The following is a 17,866-nucleotide window of genomic DNA, read 5'->3' on the forward strand; positions in this document are numbered from 1 at the left end:
ATTGGAAGTTTGAGTGCGAAAGGAGGAGATAGTGTATTTGGGACCAGGTTTGGGGTGTTGTCGAAGATTAGGAGGACGGGTACGGGAAGTAGAGGTGTGTTCTGAGTTAGAAACAGAGGTGGTGGAGGTGTTTGGTTCGGGAACCGTGGGTTCGGAAGTATTGGGTTCAAGAGATGAGTTAGTATTGATGGAAGGGGTTGGGACGGTAAGAGAGTCGGTATGAGGTTAAGTATAAGACTCGAAAGTCGAAGTGGATTGATGTGTATGGGAGCAATGATTATAAGTGTGGATAAGAGAGTAAACGGGCGGTGTGTGGTCGGTATCGAGTATTTGAGGTGAAGGAGTGGGAGATGTAGGATAAGAGGAGTAGTAGGGTTCGGCAAAACTAGAGGGTTCTGGAGAGAGAGTTGGTTTAACAAAAGGGAACAAATGTTCATTGAAGTGGACATGACGAACGACATAGATTCGTTCGGTGAGAGGGTCATAACAACGATAGCCATGATGGGAGTGGCTGTAGCCAAGGAAGACACAAGATGTGGAGCGAAAATCCATTTTATGATTGTCGTACGGACGTAAATGAGGAAAAAATTGACACCCGAATATACGTAAAAACGAATAGTCAGTGGGTGGTGAAAAACGAGTTCAAAGGGTGAGGTATTAAAGTTGGCTCGAGTGGGCATTCGATTAATGAGGCAGGTTACTGTGTCAAAGACAAAATGTCAAAAATTTTGTGGACATGAGATTTGGCAAGAAGAGTAACGTCGGTTTCAACAACGTGTCGATGACGGCCTTCAACAATACCATTTTGTTCACTAGTATGGGGATGCAAGAGGCGATGGATCATGCCAAGAGTGGAAAAGAAAGAAGATAAGTTGTTGAATTCATCGCCCCAATCGGTTTGGACAACTTTGAGCTTTGTGTTAAATTGACGCTCAACGGTCAAGAGAATTGTTTAAAGGTATGAAAAATGTTTGATTTTTGTTATAATGGAAAAAAAACACATGTATTTGGTGAAGTGGTCAACACATAATAGAAAGTAATGATGACCATGAGTAGAAACAGTAAGTGCAAGGCCCCACACATCACAAAATATAAGATCCAAAATATTATTGCTTTTAATATTAGAAGATGACAAAGAAAGTTTGGTGGATTTTCCAGTAGAACATAAATGAAAAAAAAAACATTAGAACAATTGTTTGACAAGGGTAAATGATATCTAGAATACATGGAATGCAAAAGCTATGGATGTGGATGCCCTAGTCGATGATGCCAGACAGTGGAAGACGCACAACATGTGGAGAAAGAGACTTTAGGTTGAGCACTGGAGAAGTTGAAAGAGTAGATGCCACCATTACTTGGCCCCATGTGGAGGATCATGTGGGTAGAAGCGTTCGTCACACAAAAAAAGGAGGGATGAAATTCAAAATAAACATTATTGTCTAAACAAAATTATTGAACGGAAAGAAGATTTTGTGTTATAGATGGAACATGAAGGATTCTTTTGAGATTAAAAGTTTTTTGGGTGAATGAAAGCTAGAAGAACTGATGTGTAAAATAGGGAGACTTGTTCCATTTCCAACACAGAGGTTATCCTCGCCATAATAGGCTTCTGTGTGATCAAAACTAGAGAGATTGGAGGCAACATGGTGATTCGAACCTATATCTATGATCCAAGTGTTTGAAGATTGTGAGCTGTAGTCTGTAAAATTTGCAGACGGTCATCGAATTATGTCTGGGTCCCGGTTCAGGCCGTGAGACAGTAGATGACCGATGCCACATTGTTATATGTGCCACACACAATGTTTTGATTAGATGCCCAACTGAATTGGTTGCGATTACCTTGATTTCGGTTGTTGTAGTTTCCACGTCCTCTATTGTTGGGTCGTTTGTTTTGAGGTCGATCTCGACTATTATTTGACCAATTTGTGAAGTTGTCTTGTGGTTGTGACAAGCCAAATGGCTGAAGTTGAAAACCTAGTTGGGCTGCCAATTATTGACAAGTGAGAATTGTTGACTTAAACCCGTTGTATTCTTCACGGAGACCGGGTAGGAGAAGCATGAAAACATCTTTTTCCTTCATGGGCTTGCCAATATTTGCTTGGGCATCCGCATATTCCTGGGCTCTAGTGAGATAGGCAAACGAAGATTCATCCGGTTTCATCTAAAGTTTCAGAAGTTGGGTCTTTAGGGTATACTTTCTAGAGGATGTATGAGGGGCATAAGCTCGTTCCAATGCTAACCAGAGATCACGAGATGTTGTGCCTTGGACGTGTTGGAAGGCACTTTCAGAGATTGTGGAGTGAATAAGCATTCTTACGTGAGCATCATTGAGAACCCATGTTGTGTAGTTTGGGTTTACTCCTATTGTGATTATAGGCAATGCATCCTTATTGTTTCATGGTGTGCTGATCGACATTGTTGATGGAGGACACACGGTTGTAACATCGACATAGATGAACAGATTGCTTATAACAAGGAATGGATGGAGCATTGTTTTCCAGTATCCATAGTTTGTTGAGGAAAGCTTGAATCCAAAATTGTTTGAATTATGGAAAGTCTTTTCAGCTTGTGTAAAGGCTGCAATGGTTGCCATCTGTTGTGAAGATGTCGTTGACAAGAAGAAGGAAGATGAAGATGGATGAGGAATGACGACAATTAGGGTTAGGCCAAAAGTTGCTCTGATACCATATCAATTGTATGATTATGTTTCTGTATATTCAATGATAATGATACAAGGATATATATATATATATATATATATATATATATATATATATATATATATATATATATATATATAACTAAGTTACACTTTGATACCCTCAACAATACATAAAGTACTAGCCTAATAGATGTGATCGTATGCTGTGATTATGTTACTTGATGATAAATTGGGACAAAACTATAAAAATTACTCATCATTTGTTTGCATTCTCATGTGTTCTAATGCTTGGTTTTTGGCAGATGAAAATGGAAATTATCCACCCTTAACAACCAGGTACATTCTTGTTCTTGAATGACATATTTGTTAGAACTTATGCCTAGAAAAAAAATGAAACCAAAAAAGCAATGAAAGCAGAACGTGATTAAATCACTATCCTTAAGGATAACCAGCCCCATATATAATTGTTGTTGGGCTGATAGGCTAAGACCTCCAAGGACATCCTCTAGAGGATGTCGACAAAAATCCTACAATTAAACCTCTCTACTTAACGTTATGCATCATTTCTTTGAAACTAAAGATGAAAATATATGTTATATAGTGGCAAAAAAACAAAGTGAAATCACAAATTTATAGCACCCAAAATCCAACGGTTACATAATACAACTCTATACGGAAAGTTGCAATGGTTCAAAAGTACATGTCAAAACGATTTTTCCCACCAAAAAGCATTGTCTGAAAAACTATTAAGAGACAGTTAAAATTACGACCAAAATGTAAGTCTTCGATTATTAATATTGTCTATTAGCTATAGAACACTTGCCAAAACCATATAGACCAAACCACTTTTTGTAGCTCCCTCCAAATCACTTTTCAAATAATTTAAAAGCATTTAAACTTATAATACTGAAAGGTCTACACCCATCCCAAGGTGCGATAGGGATGACATGGCAATGTAGGTGTTGATATGGGGTATACCACACCTTTTAGAGTTTTACCAACATTGAAAACTCCCTCCTCTTTTCCCCCTCTTTTGACAAAACCGCAAATTTGGTCCTTGTGCTTTGCAAAAATATTTGGATGGGTTCCAAAAGTTTCCAGCTTGCACAGAAGGTCCGAAATCAAGGTTTTTTTTTAAGGTTTTTTGTCCAAAAAAATTGAAATTACCTATTTACCCTTTTAATTTCAGTTTTGTATTTTCTTTTCTTATTTAGATTAATACTTGATGAAAAAAATAAAAAACAAAGAAGATGACCCCAACTCCAACCCTACTGGTACCCCTCTCTCTCTCTCTCTCTCTCTCTCTCTCTCTCTCTCTCGTTTCACATACATGACCATATGAACTCATTCATCCTTTATCCCACTCTTTTAGACTTCTTAAATCTAAAAATTCACTCCCAATGTCCTCTTCATCTTCCTCAATCTAACCATTCTCTTGAATCATAATGTCTTGGGATTTCTCTGTAACCATTGTTGTTTGAAATTGCAATCTTACATCCAACAACAGTTTATGGGTTTCAGAAATCCATGATGAGGTTTCCGCCTATGTTCCTCTGTAACCTACCCGATTCAAATACCATTCGGGCCGGGTTTAATTTCCCATTTGTTTTTGATCAAGAAGAAGAAGATTTCAAGAGAATCGGGCAAGTCTTAGCCAAGAAAACCTCAAGAAATTCACTCCTAATCGGGGTTTCTGCTGACCATGTCCTCGCTGAATTAACAGATTCTTTAAAGATGGTAAAACAGATTTCTTGCCTACCGAATTACAAGGATTAAACGTAATCAACATCGAGAAGGAGATTAGTGATTTTGTTGTTGGGAATTTGTGACATCCCCATTTTCACTGCCAGAAAACACCGATTTTGTTTATGCATTATAAACATCAGAGTACCTCTTTTAATAAAAAAATGTTGTGGAATTTGCTCCCAGAAAAACATGATAAATACGTTATCAAAGCATTTCCGGATTTTTGTTCATTTTAAAACATTTGGGATGTCATCATCAATACAGAAACATAAGCATAAACAAAACTTACATTCATTTACACTAGTGATCTACATCTCTTTAAACTCTCAGTGTAATGTAACTTCATATCGACACCTGTGATACAAATAAGCTTGAGTGGGTCAGGTTGGGAAACCTGGTGAGGACATAGGGTTTTCAACCCATAATAATTTAATTATTATGTTTAAACATCAAACAATCAACCCAATTACCCATCCCCATAATCTTCCTTACTCTTAAGGTTTACCCTAAGAGTCATCTATCCTGCATTCGCTCATTCCGAAGTCCATTAATTCCAGGGTTTATATGACAGGCACTAAGTCCATAGCTGTCAATGCTCATTCGTAAAAAACTAATTCCAAAGATGCTAAAGTTCATTCATCGGGTACTAAATCCATAGCTACCAGTGTTTATCTAATAGGTACTAAGTCCATAACTACCAACATTTATCTAACAGGTACTAAGTCCATAGCTACCAACGTTTATCTAACAGGTACTAAGTCCATATCTACCAATGTTTATCTAACAGGTACTAAGTCCATAGCTACCAACATTTATCCAATAGGTACTAAGTCCATAGCTACCAACATTTATCTAATAGGTACTAAGTCCATAGCTACCAACGTTTATTCAATAGGCACTAAGTCCATAGTTCCCGATGTTATTTATTAGGCACTAAGTCTATAGCTGCCAATGTTCACTCATATCAACTTTCATCTCTCATCATTCATCTACCCATGTTTTACCCAACATATTCGTCGATATAAAATACATTTACAATTTAAATTATTTAAAACATGTATAAAATCGTTCATCCAGCATAGATAACAAGTATACAGATAATATGCACACATAGCATGTAATTTATATAAAATACTTCATATCTATGTGTAAGATGAAAGTAACTATGCACTCACTTGTTAAAGTGATGATTCCAAACTCGGGCAGCGCTTCGCTTTTATAGATTCTATTTTCATTCGACGAAACCTAACATTATTATCGCTAAGTTTTAGTCTAATCTTTATTGCGACTAATTATTAGTCTAGATTCATCATTAACTCAAAGTCTACTTTCTTGATCTATCAAGTAAGGAACAACCAGGTAGGATCATATCGGAGGTAGGGTCCGTTTGATATACGAAGTATACTGTTTGGAAATCTCACTTTAAACACCTCACTAAATCACACTCTAGACATCATCCTCGTAAGTAGATCAATCAATATAACGACTTGGAATCACTAATAAATCTTATTTATAGGTTCATAATAACGATATTATATTTATATATAAGCTATATTTAAAGTATGGTATGCGTATCTTACTTACAACGAGTTTTTATTAAAAACCGGGCTTCGCTGGAGCAACTCTTCTGAGCCTAAAATCTATTTTTCTCGGAGCCATTGGGAGCTCCGGGGCTTCCTTCTCATGCTAGGGGGTTCCCTAGGCTTTTGGGGGTGGGGGGGGGGGGGGGGTTAGGGGGTATTAGAGAGTGTATAGAGTGAAGGAAGAAAGGGTAAGGTGTGAGAAATGAAGAGAGCTTGCATTTCTATTTATAGGCTGCCAGGAGCCCTCTCACGTTATGAGAAAGTAGTGCTCACATCGTTAGCTAGCTTGGGCACCAAGGCAAAGCCTGGTGCTGACACGTGGCATCGCACATAGGGTGTAAATCAGTCGATTTTTAAAATTTCATAACTTTCGCGTACGTACTCGGTTTTCGACGTTCTTTATATCCACGCGTAGGTAAAAATAAGATCTACAACTTTTCTTTTGACTCCGTCGGCTGTTTCTTTACCAATCGTAAGTTTAACAGTACGATGAGATTACACTCTTAAATATCCGCGTAAAATTCATAACTTCTACATACAGACTCCGTTTTCGCCTGTCTTTTTGTCGTTGAGTTCCTATTAATGAGATCTTCAATTATCATTTAGGTCGCGTTGGCAAAAAACCGCTCAATCTGAAATTTGAATTTTGGGTCGTGCACTACTATGCCAAATCTTAGAAAAATAATAACTTCCTAATACGAAGTCAGATTTAGGTGTTCTTTTTATGCACGCTCTCGGTTTAATGTATACTACAACTTTTGTTTAGATTAATAAGGCCAAAAAGTTCTCTATCGTAAATTCACTATTTACATCACCCAACATCGTGTCGGTTTTGTCGCGAAACTTCGACAGTCCATAACTTCTTCGTTATAACTCGAATTTCGGCGTTTTTTATATGTACGAAACCCTTATGACATATACTATAAATTGGTTAATATTGTTCTTTCTGAATAATTTTCCATCAAAAAGTCATTTTTGGACGCTCAGTGTCTCTAAATTGACAAGCCCGAATCTGCGGGCGTTACAGAATTTGAGTGAAGATATAATGAATTTGAAGTTAAAGGAGGTAAGAGACAACGTCGACACCGGCACAAGCTCCGATATGATTCTCAATCTCAGAGAATTGAAGTTGTTTCTTGATGGGAATCGAATCTGCTTCCAATCTCCTCTTTTTTTTTTTTTTTTTTTTTTTTTTTTTTTGTGGTGGTGTCGTGGAAGGCAGCAGCAACTCCGGTTGCTGTTGTGTTGTTTTTCTCTTGTGTTCTTATTTTGTTCTTGACTGGTTTTAAAGGGAATATGCAGGTGTTTAAGTTGAGGCTTGGTCACCGAAATAGGAAGGGAAAGAGGTGGAATGGTGGTAGGGTGGTGACGGTGTAAGGTGGTGTTAGGGGAGGTAGCAACTCCGGTTGCTGTTGTGTTTTCCAGTGAGCAGGGCAGAAACGAGAGAGAGAGAGAGAGAGAGAGAGAGAGAGAGAGAGAGAGAGAGAGAGAGAGAGAGAGAGAGATGAGGACTTCGAAAAGGGGGGGGGGGGAGGAAGAGAGAGAAGGGGGTGTATATATATATATATATATATATATATATATATATATATATAAAATTCCTTTTTTTGCATTAATATTTATAAAATAAATAAATAAAAAGTACAAAAAAGAAATTTAAAGGGCAAAATAGTCAATTCAAGTACTCCATGGACCAAAACTATAAAAATTTCTTAAGTTTAGGACTAAAAACCTAGAAAAACCTTGATTTCGAACATTTTGTGTAAGCTAGAAACTTTTTAGACCCCATCCAAAGATTTTTGCAAACCACAAGGACCAAATTTGCAGTTTTGTCCTGCCTTTTTTACTTCTTCAATTTTAAAAATCATTATTAAATCTTGTAATAACAAAATTTTTAAAAATATATCTCAAAGTTTATGGTTTTAATTCTTTATAAATAGAATATTATTATAATACTGATATATTATTTATGCATATTTGAAACTATCATATAATATTTACTTAAAAAAATCTAAAAGTTTGAGAGGTAGTAAGAGTGACCATTTGCTAAGTTTAGGAGAGTGATTACTCCCGTTGTTCTTAAGCCACCAACTTTTCTTCATTCCTGGGACAAGTGCAACAGAACAAATCTTCCACTTTTATAAACTAAAGAGATAAATACAATATTTGCTGAAATTGATAACCGTTATTATCATTTAACAAGCATTCTTCTCCTCTTGTTATCTTTTGCAGCTCAGGTGATTAGCTTTCTGTGGCCCTTTTGCATGTTTTCTTGAGTAAAAATGTGAGTTTTGAAGTTATGAAGCTACAATCTGCATTCACATAAACAGGATTATCAGGGGGAGCCATAGGTGGAATAGCTGTAGCAGTAGTAGCTGGGGTGCTGTTACTTGCAGGATGCTCATATTATGGATTTTATAGAAACAAAAAAGGTATGTTAAAAAATTAATGTCGATTTTATTGATAATCTTGTATCGAATTTTAATTTGTGTTCTTTTTCAAACTTGGGGCCAAATGGTACTTCACTGGGAGGTTCAGACTCTAGTGATCTTCCTATTGATGCCCCTCATATCTTTACAGGCATAACTGTTGATAAATCAATTGAATTTTCGTATAAAGAGCTTTCAAAGGCTACGGATGAATTCAGCCTGGCTAATAAGATAGGTCAAGGTGGTTTTGGTGCTGTTTATTATGCAAAACTCAGGGGCCAGGTTTGGGAACGAGGGTTATAGATTTTTGTTTCTACTTGTTATCTTTAATACTTTAATGACATGGCAAAAAATAGGGCTAATCACAAAAGTAACAAAAAGTGGGAAGTTAAATATCACATGATCAATCGTCCCGGCTAAAATAATAGTTTGTTTTCTTTTTGTTGAGATTAAAAAAGATGTAAGTTTGTCAAAATCTCTAGTAAAAAAATGCTAAACTGTATCTTTTGGATGGCCAACATCAAACTTGTCCCAACGATCACACGTGGGGATAAATTACGGAACACTAACATTATTTTGGGTATGATCAGACCTTTCTATTTTTATGATTAACCTAAATATTTAACCTTTTTATAGAATAAAGTCAAAATTTTCTCTTTATCAAAAAAAAAAAAAAACAGATTTTTTTTCTATAACGATATTTCTAATAAAAAAGTGTAAACTACACATTTTGGATAACCAACGTGGAGCTTGTCCTAACGTTCACAGGTGGGGGATAAATTATGAAACACTAACAGTATTTTGAGTGTGATCACACCTTCCCATTTTTATGATTAGCCCAAATGTTTAACCTTTTTTTTTTATGAATACAATCCAAATATATATATATATATATATATATATATATATATATATATATATATATATATATATATATATATATATATATTAAAACAGTTAGGACAAGAAATCAATAAGGGGTAAGTGTTATCCGATTAACCATTGCTATATTTTAGTATAGTTTATAAGTAATCAGATGAAATTAATGATATTACAAATGTTATATCAAACAAATAAATGAAAGTAAGTTGTGAATTCTTGTATTTAGCACAATTTCAATCCTATATAGTTTTTGATGATGTTAATACTTAATACCTTATATTAAGCAGCACCAATATGCATATGGTAATATTGTGCCACTTATACCTTCCATGTTTTTAATTCTATATGCCTTCCTATTTTGTTTCCTTTTTTTATAATTCCATAACTTCTTCAGAAAGTTGCTATAAAGAAGATGGATATGCAAGCATCAAGAGAGTTTTTAGCTGAACTGAAGGTCTTAACACAGGTGCATCACCTAAACCTGGTATGTATGTTTTAACTTATAAATATACTTTTCAAAAATTATGAGTTGACTATATCTTTTTAACACCTACCAAATCTATTGTAGGTGCGTTTGATAGGATATTCTGTAGAGGGCTCACTTTTTTTAGTGTATGAGTACCTTGAAAATGGAAACTTAAGTGAACATTTACATCTAATAGGTATTTACGTAAATGTTAGAGATTTTTTAACATGTGTCCTAATGATACATATAAGAAGTATTAATTATGTGAAATGTTATCATAATTAAATGTGAAATTTATTAATTATAGAAAATATTCTTTATTAAAAAATGAAAAATACATTAATTATAGAGGATATTTCTTATAATTAATGCATCTCAGATTTAGTTATAGTAATATTTCCTATAATTAATGTTTATTATATATGTCCTTACCCTAAATGTTAGAAAAATCCCTAAACGTTAATATAAAAACTAAGTCCTAATTATGATTAATGCATTCGAACAAATGACGTCATGTTCTTTTTGTTGCTGGTTTCCAGGGCGGGACCCACTACCATGGTCAACCCGGGTCCAAATCGCCCTTGACTCAGCCAGGGGTCTTGAGTATATCCATGAACATATTGTTCCTATTTATATACATCGTGATATTAAATCAGCAAATATATTAATCGACAAGAACTTCAATGCAAAGGTGTGTGAATATATATATATATATATATATATATATATATATATATATATATATATATATATATATATATATATATATATATATATATATATATGGATTTATTCGCCGATAAATTGGAAGATGGTTATGATTTTTTTGGTTATATGTTCATTGTTAGGTTGCAGATTTTGGTTTAGCAAAGCTGGTTGAAGTTGGAAATAAATCTTTGCACACACGTCTTGTGGGTACCTTCGGATATATGCCACCAGAGTAAGGGTTAATCATGTCGTTTTACCAAGAGGTCATATGTATAATTGTATGTGTGTTCATCAAATCCTACAATATTAAGGTTTTGATTATCGAGACAAGTTTTATAGAAATATTTTAACTCGTAATAAGCTATGCAAAGTCATAAGCTATTGTGAGAGCTATTTCATCCCATAACTTTTCTATTTTTTAGAATGACTTACACATGCACCCACTCTAATATAGATCGGTTTCATAATTTTGTTATATTTTATTCCTTTATGTCACTAGTTACAAATAAAAAAGCTTTCTAGGTGTCAAAAATAAGTTTTGTGAATTTTTTTTTACTATAATGGAGACATTATAAGCTTTTTGGTTTTCTGAATTGACACTAATGTGTTATTTTTAAAACCTAGCGAATTTTTATCCTATGAATGAGTCATTCCTGTCTTTTCCATAAACGAGATATTAAGAGCATTGTTTATATCCCATATGTTTGGGTGGGATTCGAACGTACTTTTTGTTCCATTTGCATTAGTCCCGCTCCAAATCCGTTGCTTGCCAAATATCGTATAAAATGGTTTAAACTTGTTTTATCGTATCATGAATCATGTCGTGTATATATCATGTTCTTTATTTATTGGGAGAAGGTATGCGAAACGTGGCAATGTTTCACCAAAGGTAGATGTGTATGCATTTGGGGTTGTACTTTATGAACTTATTTCTGCTAAGGAAGCTGTAGTTAAAACACATGGCTCTACTGCAAAGGGGCTAGTTTCCTTGGTGAGTTTAATTCAATCTTCACTTTGTTTTCAATTAATGATGCACATGCTTATTTATTTTCTTGATTTCTATTTTATGTTGTTCTTTCTGCATTAAAAAAAACACCCGTATACAACTTACGTGATTAAATCTTGTCCTTTGTAGGTTACATAATAAACATAACCTTAGCATATAACTAACAAATTGATATTTGATGGTCTGCAGTGTGATGAAGTTTTAAGTAAATTAGATCCAAAAGATGGCCTAGTCAAGATGATTGATCCTAGGCTTGGGGATAACTATCCTCTAGATTCAGTTTGTAAGGTAAATCTTTCGTTGCAACATAAAAAATTTGGTAAGTTTAAATACCAATGTGAGGAGGGAATTTACGCTATCTGCATAGATGTTTGATCACGAATGAGTCTTTGTAGCACCTTGTTCCGCTATTGTGGGTAGGTAAAAATTACACTTCTTGTCAAATTGACACGACTCTTAGTCCAATACATGCTAAAAATAGTATAAGGATGTCATGTTCTCTAATGTCATGTCTTTTCTTGGTCTGATTAACAAGATTTGTTAATTGGAATACAGATGGCAGAGCTTGCAAAAGCTTGCACACATGAGAATCCACAACTACGACCAAGTATGAGATCGATTATGGTTGAACTGATGACGATTTCATCCTCCATGGAGGATGGAAATGTTGGATCCTTTTACGAAAACTAGACTCTTATGAGTTTGATGTTCGACAGATAACCATAAGTTGCCATCACTTTTCCCTCTTATTTGTTAATATTTTATTATTATTATTGGAATGACCAGATGTAATATCATGTATCAAAATTATAGGATTGCTAAATTTCTTGATATATGGGGAGTATAACTTATGGGTTTTCTTTACCTTTGGAAGAAGAACATAAGCTTTATAAATGCAAAATTTGATTCCACTTCATAAACCTAAAATTTTATAGATGTCATTGACAGTCTTTTACTCACTTTATGGAGAAATATTATAAGTTTGTCAATATTGTTATTAGAGGACTTTTTGAAGTATTGTCCTATGAGTTTGTGACTAATAATTCAAAAGACGTTATTTTTTAAAAAAATGTTATGTTGCACCATTCAAGCGATCTACATGTGAGGTCAATTGTAGAACACTTGTAATATTATTTGAGCCAATATACACATGCGAACAGGGTAATGGTGGTATGGAAATTTGGATTGCTTATGGGTCGTGTAAGTTTACTTTCTAAATTAATATTTCGATCCTATGCATGGGTATCACAAAATCCAATCTAGAATAATCCACAAAGACACCTTCAATTCTAGGCACATAAGCAAAAGTCAATTCAATTACTAGAGGGAATTATGAATATTCAGAAACAAGAGACAACCAAAACCGAATAAGAAATCGTATAATCTATTCTTTCCTTAGAAAGTCTATATATATATATATATATATATAGTTTTATATTTCAAAATTTCATATTATATTCAAAGATTTTTGGAAAGTATTTATATCATAGTCAAATAGATCAGGAAACTATTATTATCAAAATTAAATTTGAAAACATACCCATTTTTTATCCCGTATATACATTTAGTCTTTAAGGGCAATAAATTTATTTGGTGTATAGATTTAGTCTTTAAACAATATCTTATTTGAAAATATCATTTTATAAGTTATTAATATTTGTCTCTAATTATTTTAATTGCTCTTCATTAACTTATTTCACTTTGTGAACTGTGAAACCCACACACACACACACACACACATATATATATCATAGAAGATCAACGCATAGAAGGAGGAAATTTCACTACATCCAAGAAAATGGTTGATGATGGAGATCTAGTTGTGAAGTGTATAAGTTTCGATGATTCGTTCACAATAGTATTGACCAAAGGAAAACTTGACATGCATGCTAAGAGCATTGGCATGAGAAATGTTGACAAGTTTAGTTGTTAATTCAGTTACCCCAAAACATATATATAACAGGATAAATATGTAATTATTATGGTGATTAAATAATGGAGAATTTATTATATTCAAAGAGTATGATGCCATAGAACAATTAGTTTATTATTTTGTTTCATTTTGCGTGTTACTACCTGAATATTAATTTATTCTAAATGCCATAGTCATTCATACTTTTGGGAGTAAGTATCGATTTAAGACTTTCATGAATCATTCATAAATTGTCTATTAGGATTAGACATTACATAATGAGGATTTTGAGTATTGGTTAAACACACGCTTAGTGGGCAAAGTAGTCTTTTACCCCAAGTATGGAGTTGTGGTTATGCATTGGGAACCAACTATTAATTGGGTAATGTTTGATGTTGACAGTTCGGGAACCTGTCAACCAGCACTAGGGTTTTATCTGCGGGACTTCAGCAGAGCCAGGTGAGTCTCCTCACCATACTAATGGGTCTAAGGCACCAATGCTGACCCATTTTATGATATGTGATACACTGGTTGAAGTTGTATTATGTGGTATGTTAGCTGGTTATGTAATAGGGAGTATGCTAGTGATTATGTGGTATGCTAACTGATTTTGTGGTATGTGATATGCTAGTGGTCTTTGTGATAGTTGCATGGAATACCTCGGGGGGTTCCCGGGGCACTTAGGTGTAAGACCTTGGAGGGTTTCCTTGGCACCCTAGGTCAAGACCTCGGGGGGTTCCCGAGGCACTTAGGTGTAAGACCTTCGAGGGTTTCCTTGGCATCCTAGGTCAAAGACCTCGGGGGGTTCCCGAGGCATTGGGCTAAGACCATGTGGGGGTTCCCATTGCACCCGAAGTAAGACCCTGGAGGATTTCCAAGGCTTCCTTATGTGTTGTTTTGCATGGCTTATGTGTTCTGTATAGCTGTTTAGCTAGCATGATATGTTGTACGTGTTTGTGTGTGGGTATGCTCTGGGGAACTCACTAAGCTTCGTGCTTACGGTTTACAATTTTGGTTTCAGGTACTCGTTTTCAAAGGAAAGGATCCGACTTGATCGCAGCGCATCACACTATGTTTTCCGCACATAAGATCTTTGGGATTAAACTCTGATATGGTTTTATGATAGTATGTTTTGATTATTGACAATTTGGTTTTGACATGAGATATTAATATGAATATTTTTATATTGATTGTTTTATATAATAACTTAATTAAAACGAAATTTTTGGTCTTGAATTTTGGGATGTTACATCCAAGTATCAAAGTTTTGTATGCTAGTTAGGTTAATACCTTGGAAAGTTCAAGTTTGCATGTTATAATAGAGAAAACATAGATCCAAGGTATTTAGGGTTGCATGTACACCTTAGGAGTATTAGAATGCTCAAAACCCTTCAGGTATGTGATGTACTCTCCCTAATGTGTCATTTGCTTTAAGCATGGTTAGTCGCTTTCAGGGAAATCCTGGCAGAGCTGATTGGACAGTAGTAAAGAATATTCTTAAGTATCCGTGAAGGAAAAAGGATCTGATTCTAGTCCTGGGTGGTAGTGATACATTAAGAGTAAGTGGGTATAGTGACACCAGCTTTCAAACAGAAAGAGATAATCTTCGTTCCAATCCAGCTGGGTATTTCTATTAAATGGAGGGGCGGTCACTTGAAAAAGTTCCAAGAAGGACACAGTGGTTGATTATACTTGTGAATCAGAGTACATAGCAGCAAGTGAAGCATCAAAAGAAGTGGCTTAGCTGAAGAATTTCATCGGTGGTCTCAGAGTAGTTCCAACCATTCAAGAGCCAATGAAACTTTTCTACGATAATGAAGGAGCAGTTTCTTTGACCAAAGAACCAAGAGATCATGGAAAATCAAAACATATCGACAGAAAGTACCATTATATCATACATATATTTGAAGAAGTTCATCTCATAGTAAAGAGAGTTTCATTAGAAGACAATCATGCACATCCTCTCACAAAGGCTCTGAGTCGGGTTTAACATAGCCAACAAGCTAGGAGAATTGGTTTGAGATATGAGATTAGTTTTAATAGTTAGATGATTAGTTTGAAACTTGTAATAGAATATATGTAATTGATTTTGGTGATTGAATAATAAAGATTTTTTATAAGTTTGTTTATTGATTTTGTCAATTATTTATTCTTTTGTTTTGTTTTATATGTTTTACTTCTTGAATAATTTGATTATTCGGAACTCCACAGTCGCTCAAACTTTAGGAAGTAAGTAGTGAATGAAGATTGTCATGAATTGGATTGTAGATTGTCTAAGGAGTTTATACATAGCAATTGTGTTGCTACAACATTCATGAGTACTTAAAAAATGGAGATTTAAGTATTGGATAAACCCACGCACAGAGAATTACTTCATGGATTATATCACGAGTAATTTTGAGACGATAATATCTTATATTCTTAAAATGGAGATATATGAGTTGTAATTTGCAAGTCGGTTGTACATTGGTATTGCAAAAATGCATCAGTAACTTGATGTTAGAAAACGTAGTGTCATGTATGATTTGCGAGTAAAAGATACAACTGTATGAGTCAAAGTTTATTCATTCCTTTTCCCTAATGGGAAAAGTGATATCTTTGGGCCCCTTAGTGATTTGGTGTTGACTTATAGTGTTTGGCCCAGTCAGGACTAAATTGGTGTGTTCAATTAGAAGTCTTTTGACGTCATCACAAATCAAGAAACCGGGAAACAGAATTTTGGACAGATAGACTAATTCTAATCCATGTCTTATATTCCTACGATATCTTGTATAACATAGGAATATTTGATCACTTATCTAAGGAAAAATATCTGATCGGATCAGAGTTCGACGGTTGCTTTAGAAAGCACCCTTTGCTGTTTGATTTGGAAGTTATATCTATAATTTATTTTTACACTTATCGAAGTAGGAGACTGTTAGATTAGGTTTCTAAGCCAATAAATAAATTAGTATAATCTTGAATTATCAGAAGAGTCCTTTTGGGTTACCCTCAAACCTAATAATTGACTGAAATACTTTTTGAAGAGAGAGATTGATTTATAATTTTATTATATGATTAATAAATTAATTATAAATCAACATAAATGATGTATTAATTATTATGAGAATAATATATTATTTAGAAATAGTATTGTTTAATTATGAATTAATCATAAATTAACTAGAATTAATTTTAGGATTAATTGGATTAATTTAAAGTAGAAGGACTAAAGATGACAATGTTTAAAAGTTGGGCATTGACCAATTCTGGAGTCTCCTAAGAGGGGGACAGTTCTAAAGGAGGTTTCTAGAGGTATTCTTGGGCTCTAAGGAAGCTTAGAATGCCTTAGGGGGATTGCAATGGGATAAGGGTTTTCTAAAAGAACCTGTCTTACATACAACCTTCCTAACACCTATATAAACCCCTAATACGTTATTATTTTTGCCACTTGTTTTTTGAGAGAGAAATAGGGACGAAATTCTTCCTTCTTCACCTCTCTCCTCTCTAGCATCCAATTGCTAAAGTTTGGGTGTGAGCTATTATAGGCACGAGACTTCTGGTTTTTGTTTTTCAAAGACCAATCAAGAAGGAATACTAGTTTATTTGTCATAATAAACTTAAGGTATGTAATTTCTATAAACTCTTTTTTAATTTCAAAAATAGCAACATACTTTTAGGGTTCTTGATATTCAATTTTTTGTTGCAAATCATAGTGAGAACATAGATCCTTTAGGTTGCATGTGAACTTACGGTTTATGTTTTTTCCGCCAAAATAAGATTTTTGTAACCTATTAAACCCTTTAGTGGTATCAGAGCCATTGTTCTCATTGATCTTGCACAAAGTTGAATAGATCAAAATTAGGGTTTATATAAACTAAACCCTAGGGGGGCAATTTTGAAAAATCAGTAGGGTTCTTGAAACCCTAGCCTCCCCCCTCATATTTTCGATTTTTGCAAGGGTTTTTGAAACCCTAGCCTGCTTAGCCAACTTCAAAAATCGAGGAATCCCTTTTAGGTTTTACCTTGTTTCCTTATTTGTTAGTTTACAAGCCTTAAAATATAAACAACTAAAACCTGAGAATCCCTCGCCTATTTTTGAAAATTAAGAGGCTTAGGATTAGGATTAAATTTGAATTATTTTATTAATAGGTTAATTGTAAATAATTATTTAATCCATAATAATTTAATTAATTGTTTAATTAAAAGATAAAGATTAAATCAAAATTAGTTTATTTGTTAAATTAAACTAATTTTTTTAATTTCAAAAATTTGAATTTAAACCAAATATTTTAGAAAAGTTTTAAAATACACATTATACTATATATAATTAGAATATTAATATATTATATTTATAAGAAAAACCAGTCAAATCGTTAGTACGCTTCATTCACGAACCAGTGGTATATGGGGAGTTTAAGGAAGTGACCTATAAAATGACCGTCATTGGGTATCCACTCTTACCCACCGCTCACTTGTATGGTGGAGGGTTG

General features: G+C 34.2%; 1 protein-coding gene across 2 annotated transcripts in view; it reads left to right on the forward strand.

The window, feature by feature from the left end:
* LOC145072553 (lysM domain receptor-like kinase 3) overlaps positions 1-12,400 on the forward strand; it is a 17,715-nt gene extending 5,315 nt beyond the window's left edge. For both annotated transcript variants that reach the window (XM_079019003.1, XM_079019002.1), the window contains 10 exons: positions 2,965-2,998; positions 8,224-8,423; positions 8,530-8,702; positions 9,697-9,786; positions 9,871-9,964; positions 10,308-10,459; positions 10,617-10,708; positions 11,335-11,467; positions 11,672-11,770; positions 12,038-12,400. In XM_079019003.1, coding sequence (XP_078875129.1) covers positions 9,715-9,786; positions 9,871-9,964; positions 10,308-10,459; positions 10,617-10,708; positions 11,335-11,467; positions 11,672-11,770; positions 12,038-12,172 — 777 coding nt within the window. In that variant the 5' untranslated portion in view covers positions 2,965-2,998; positions 8,224-8,423; positions 8,530-8,702; positions 9,697-9,714 and the 3' untranslated portion in view covers positions 12,173-12,400. The remainder of the gene's footprint in view (positions 1-2,964; positions 2,999-8,223; positions 8,424-8,529; positions 8,703-9,696; positions 9,787-9,870; positions 9,965-10,307; positions 10,460-10,616; positions 10,709-11,334; positions 11,468-11,671; positions 11,771-12,037) is intronic.
* The last annotated feature ends 5,466 nt before the right edge of the window (positions 12,401-17,866 follow it).

This window comes from Lactuca serriola, chromosome 9, assembly GCF_051521515.1.
Source record: "Lactuca serriola cultivar US96UC23 chromosome 9, Lser_US96UC23_V15, whole genome shotgun sequence".
NCBI lineage: Eukaryota > Viridiplantae > Streptophyta > Magnoliopsida > Asterales > Asteraceae > Lactuca > Lactuca serriola.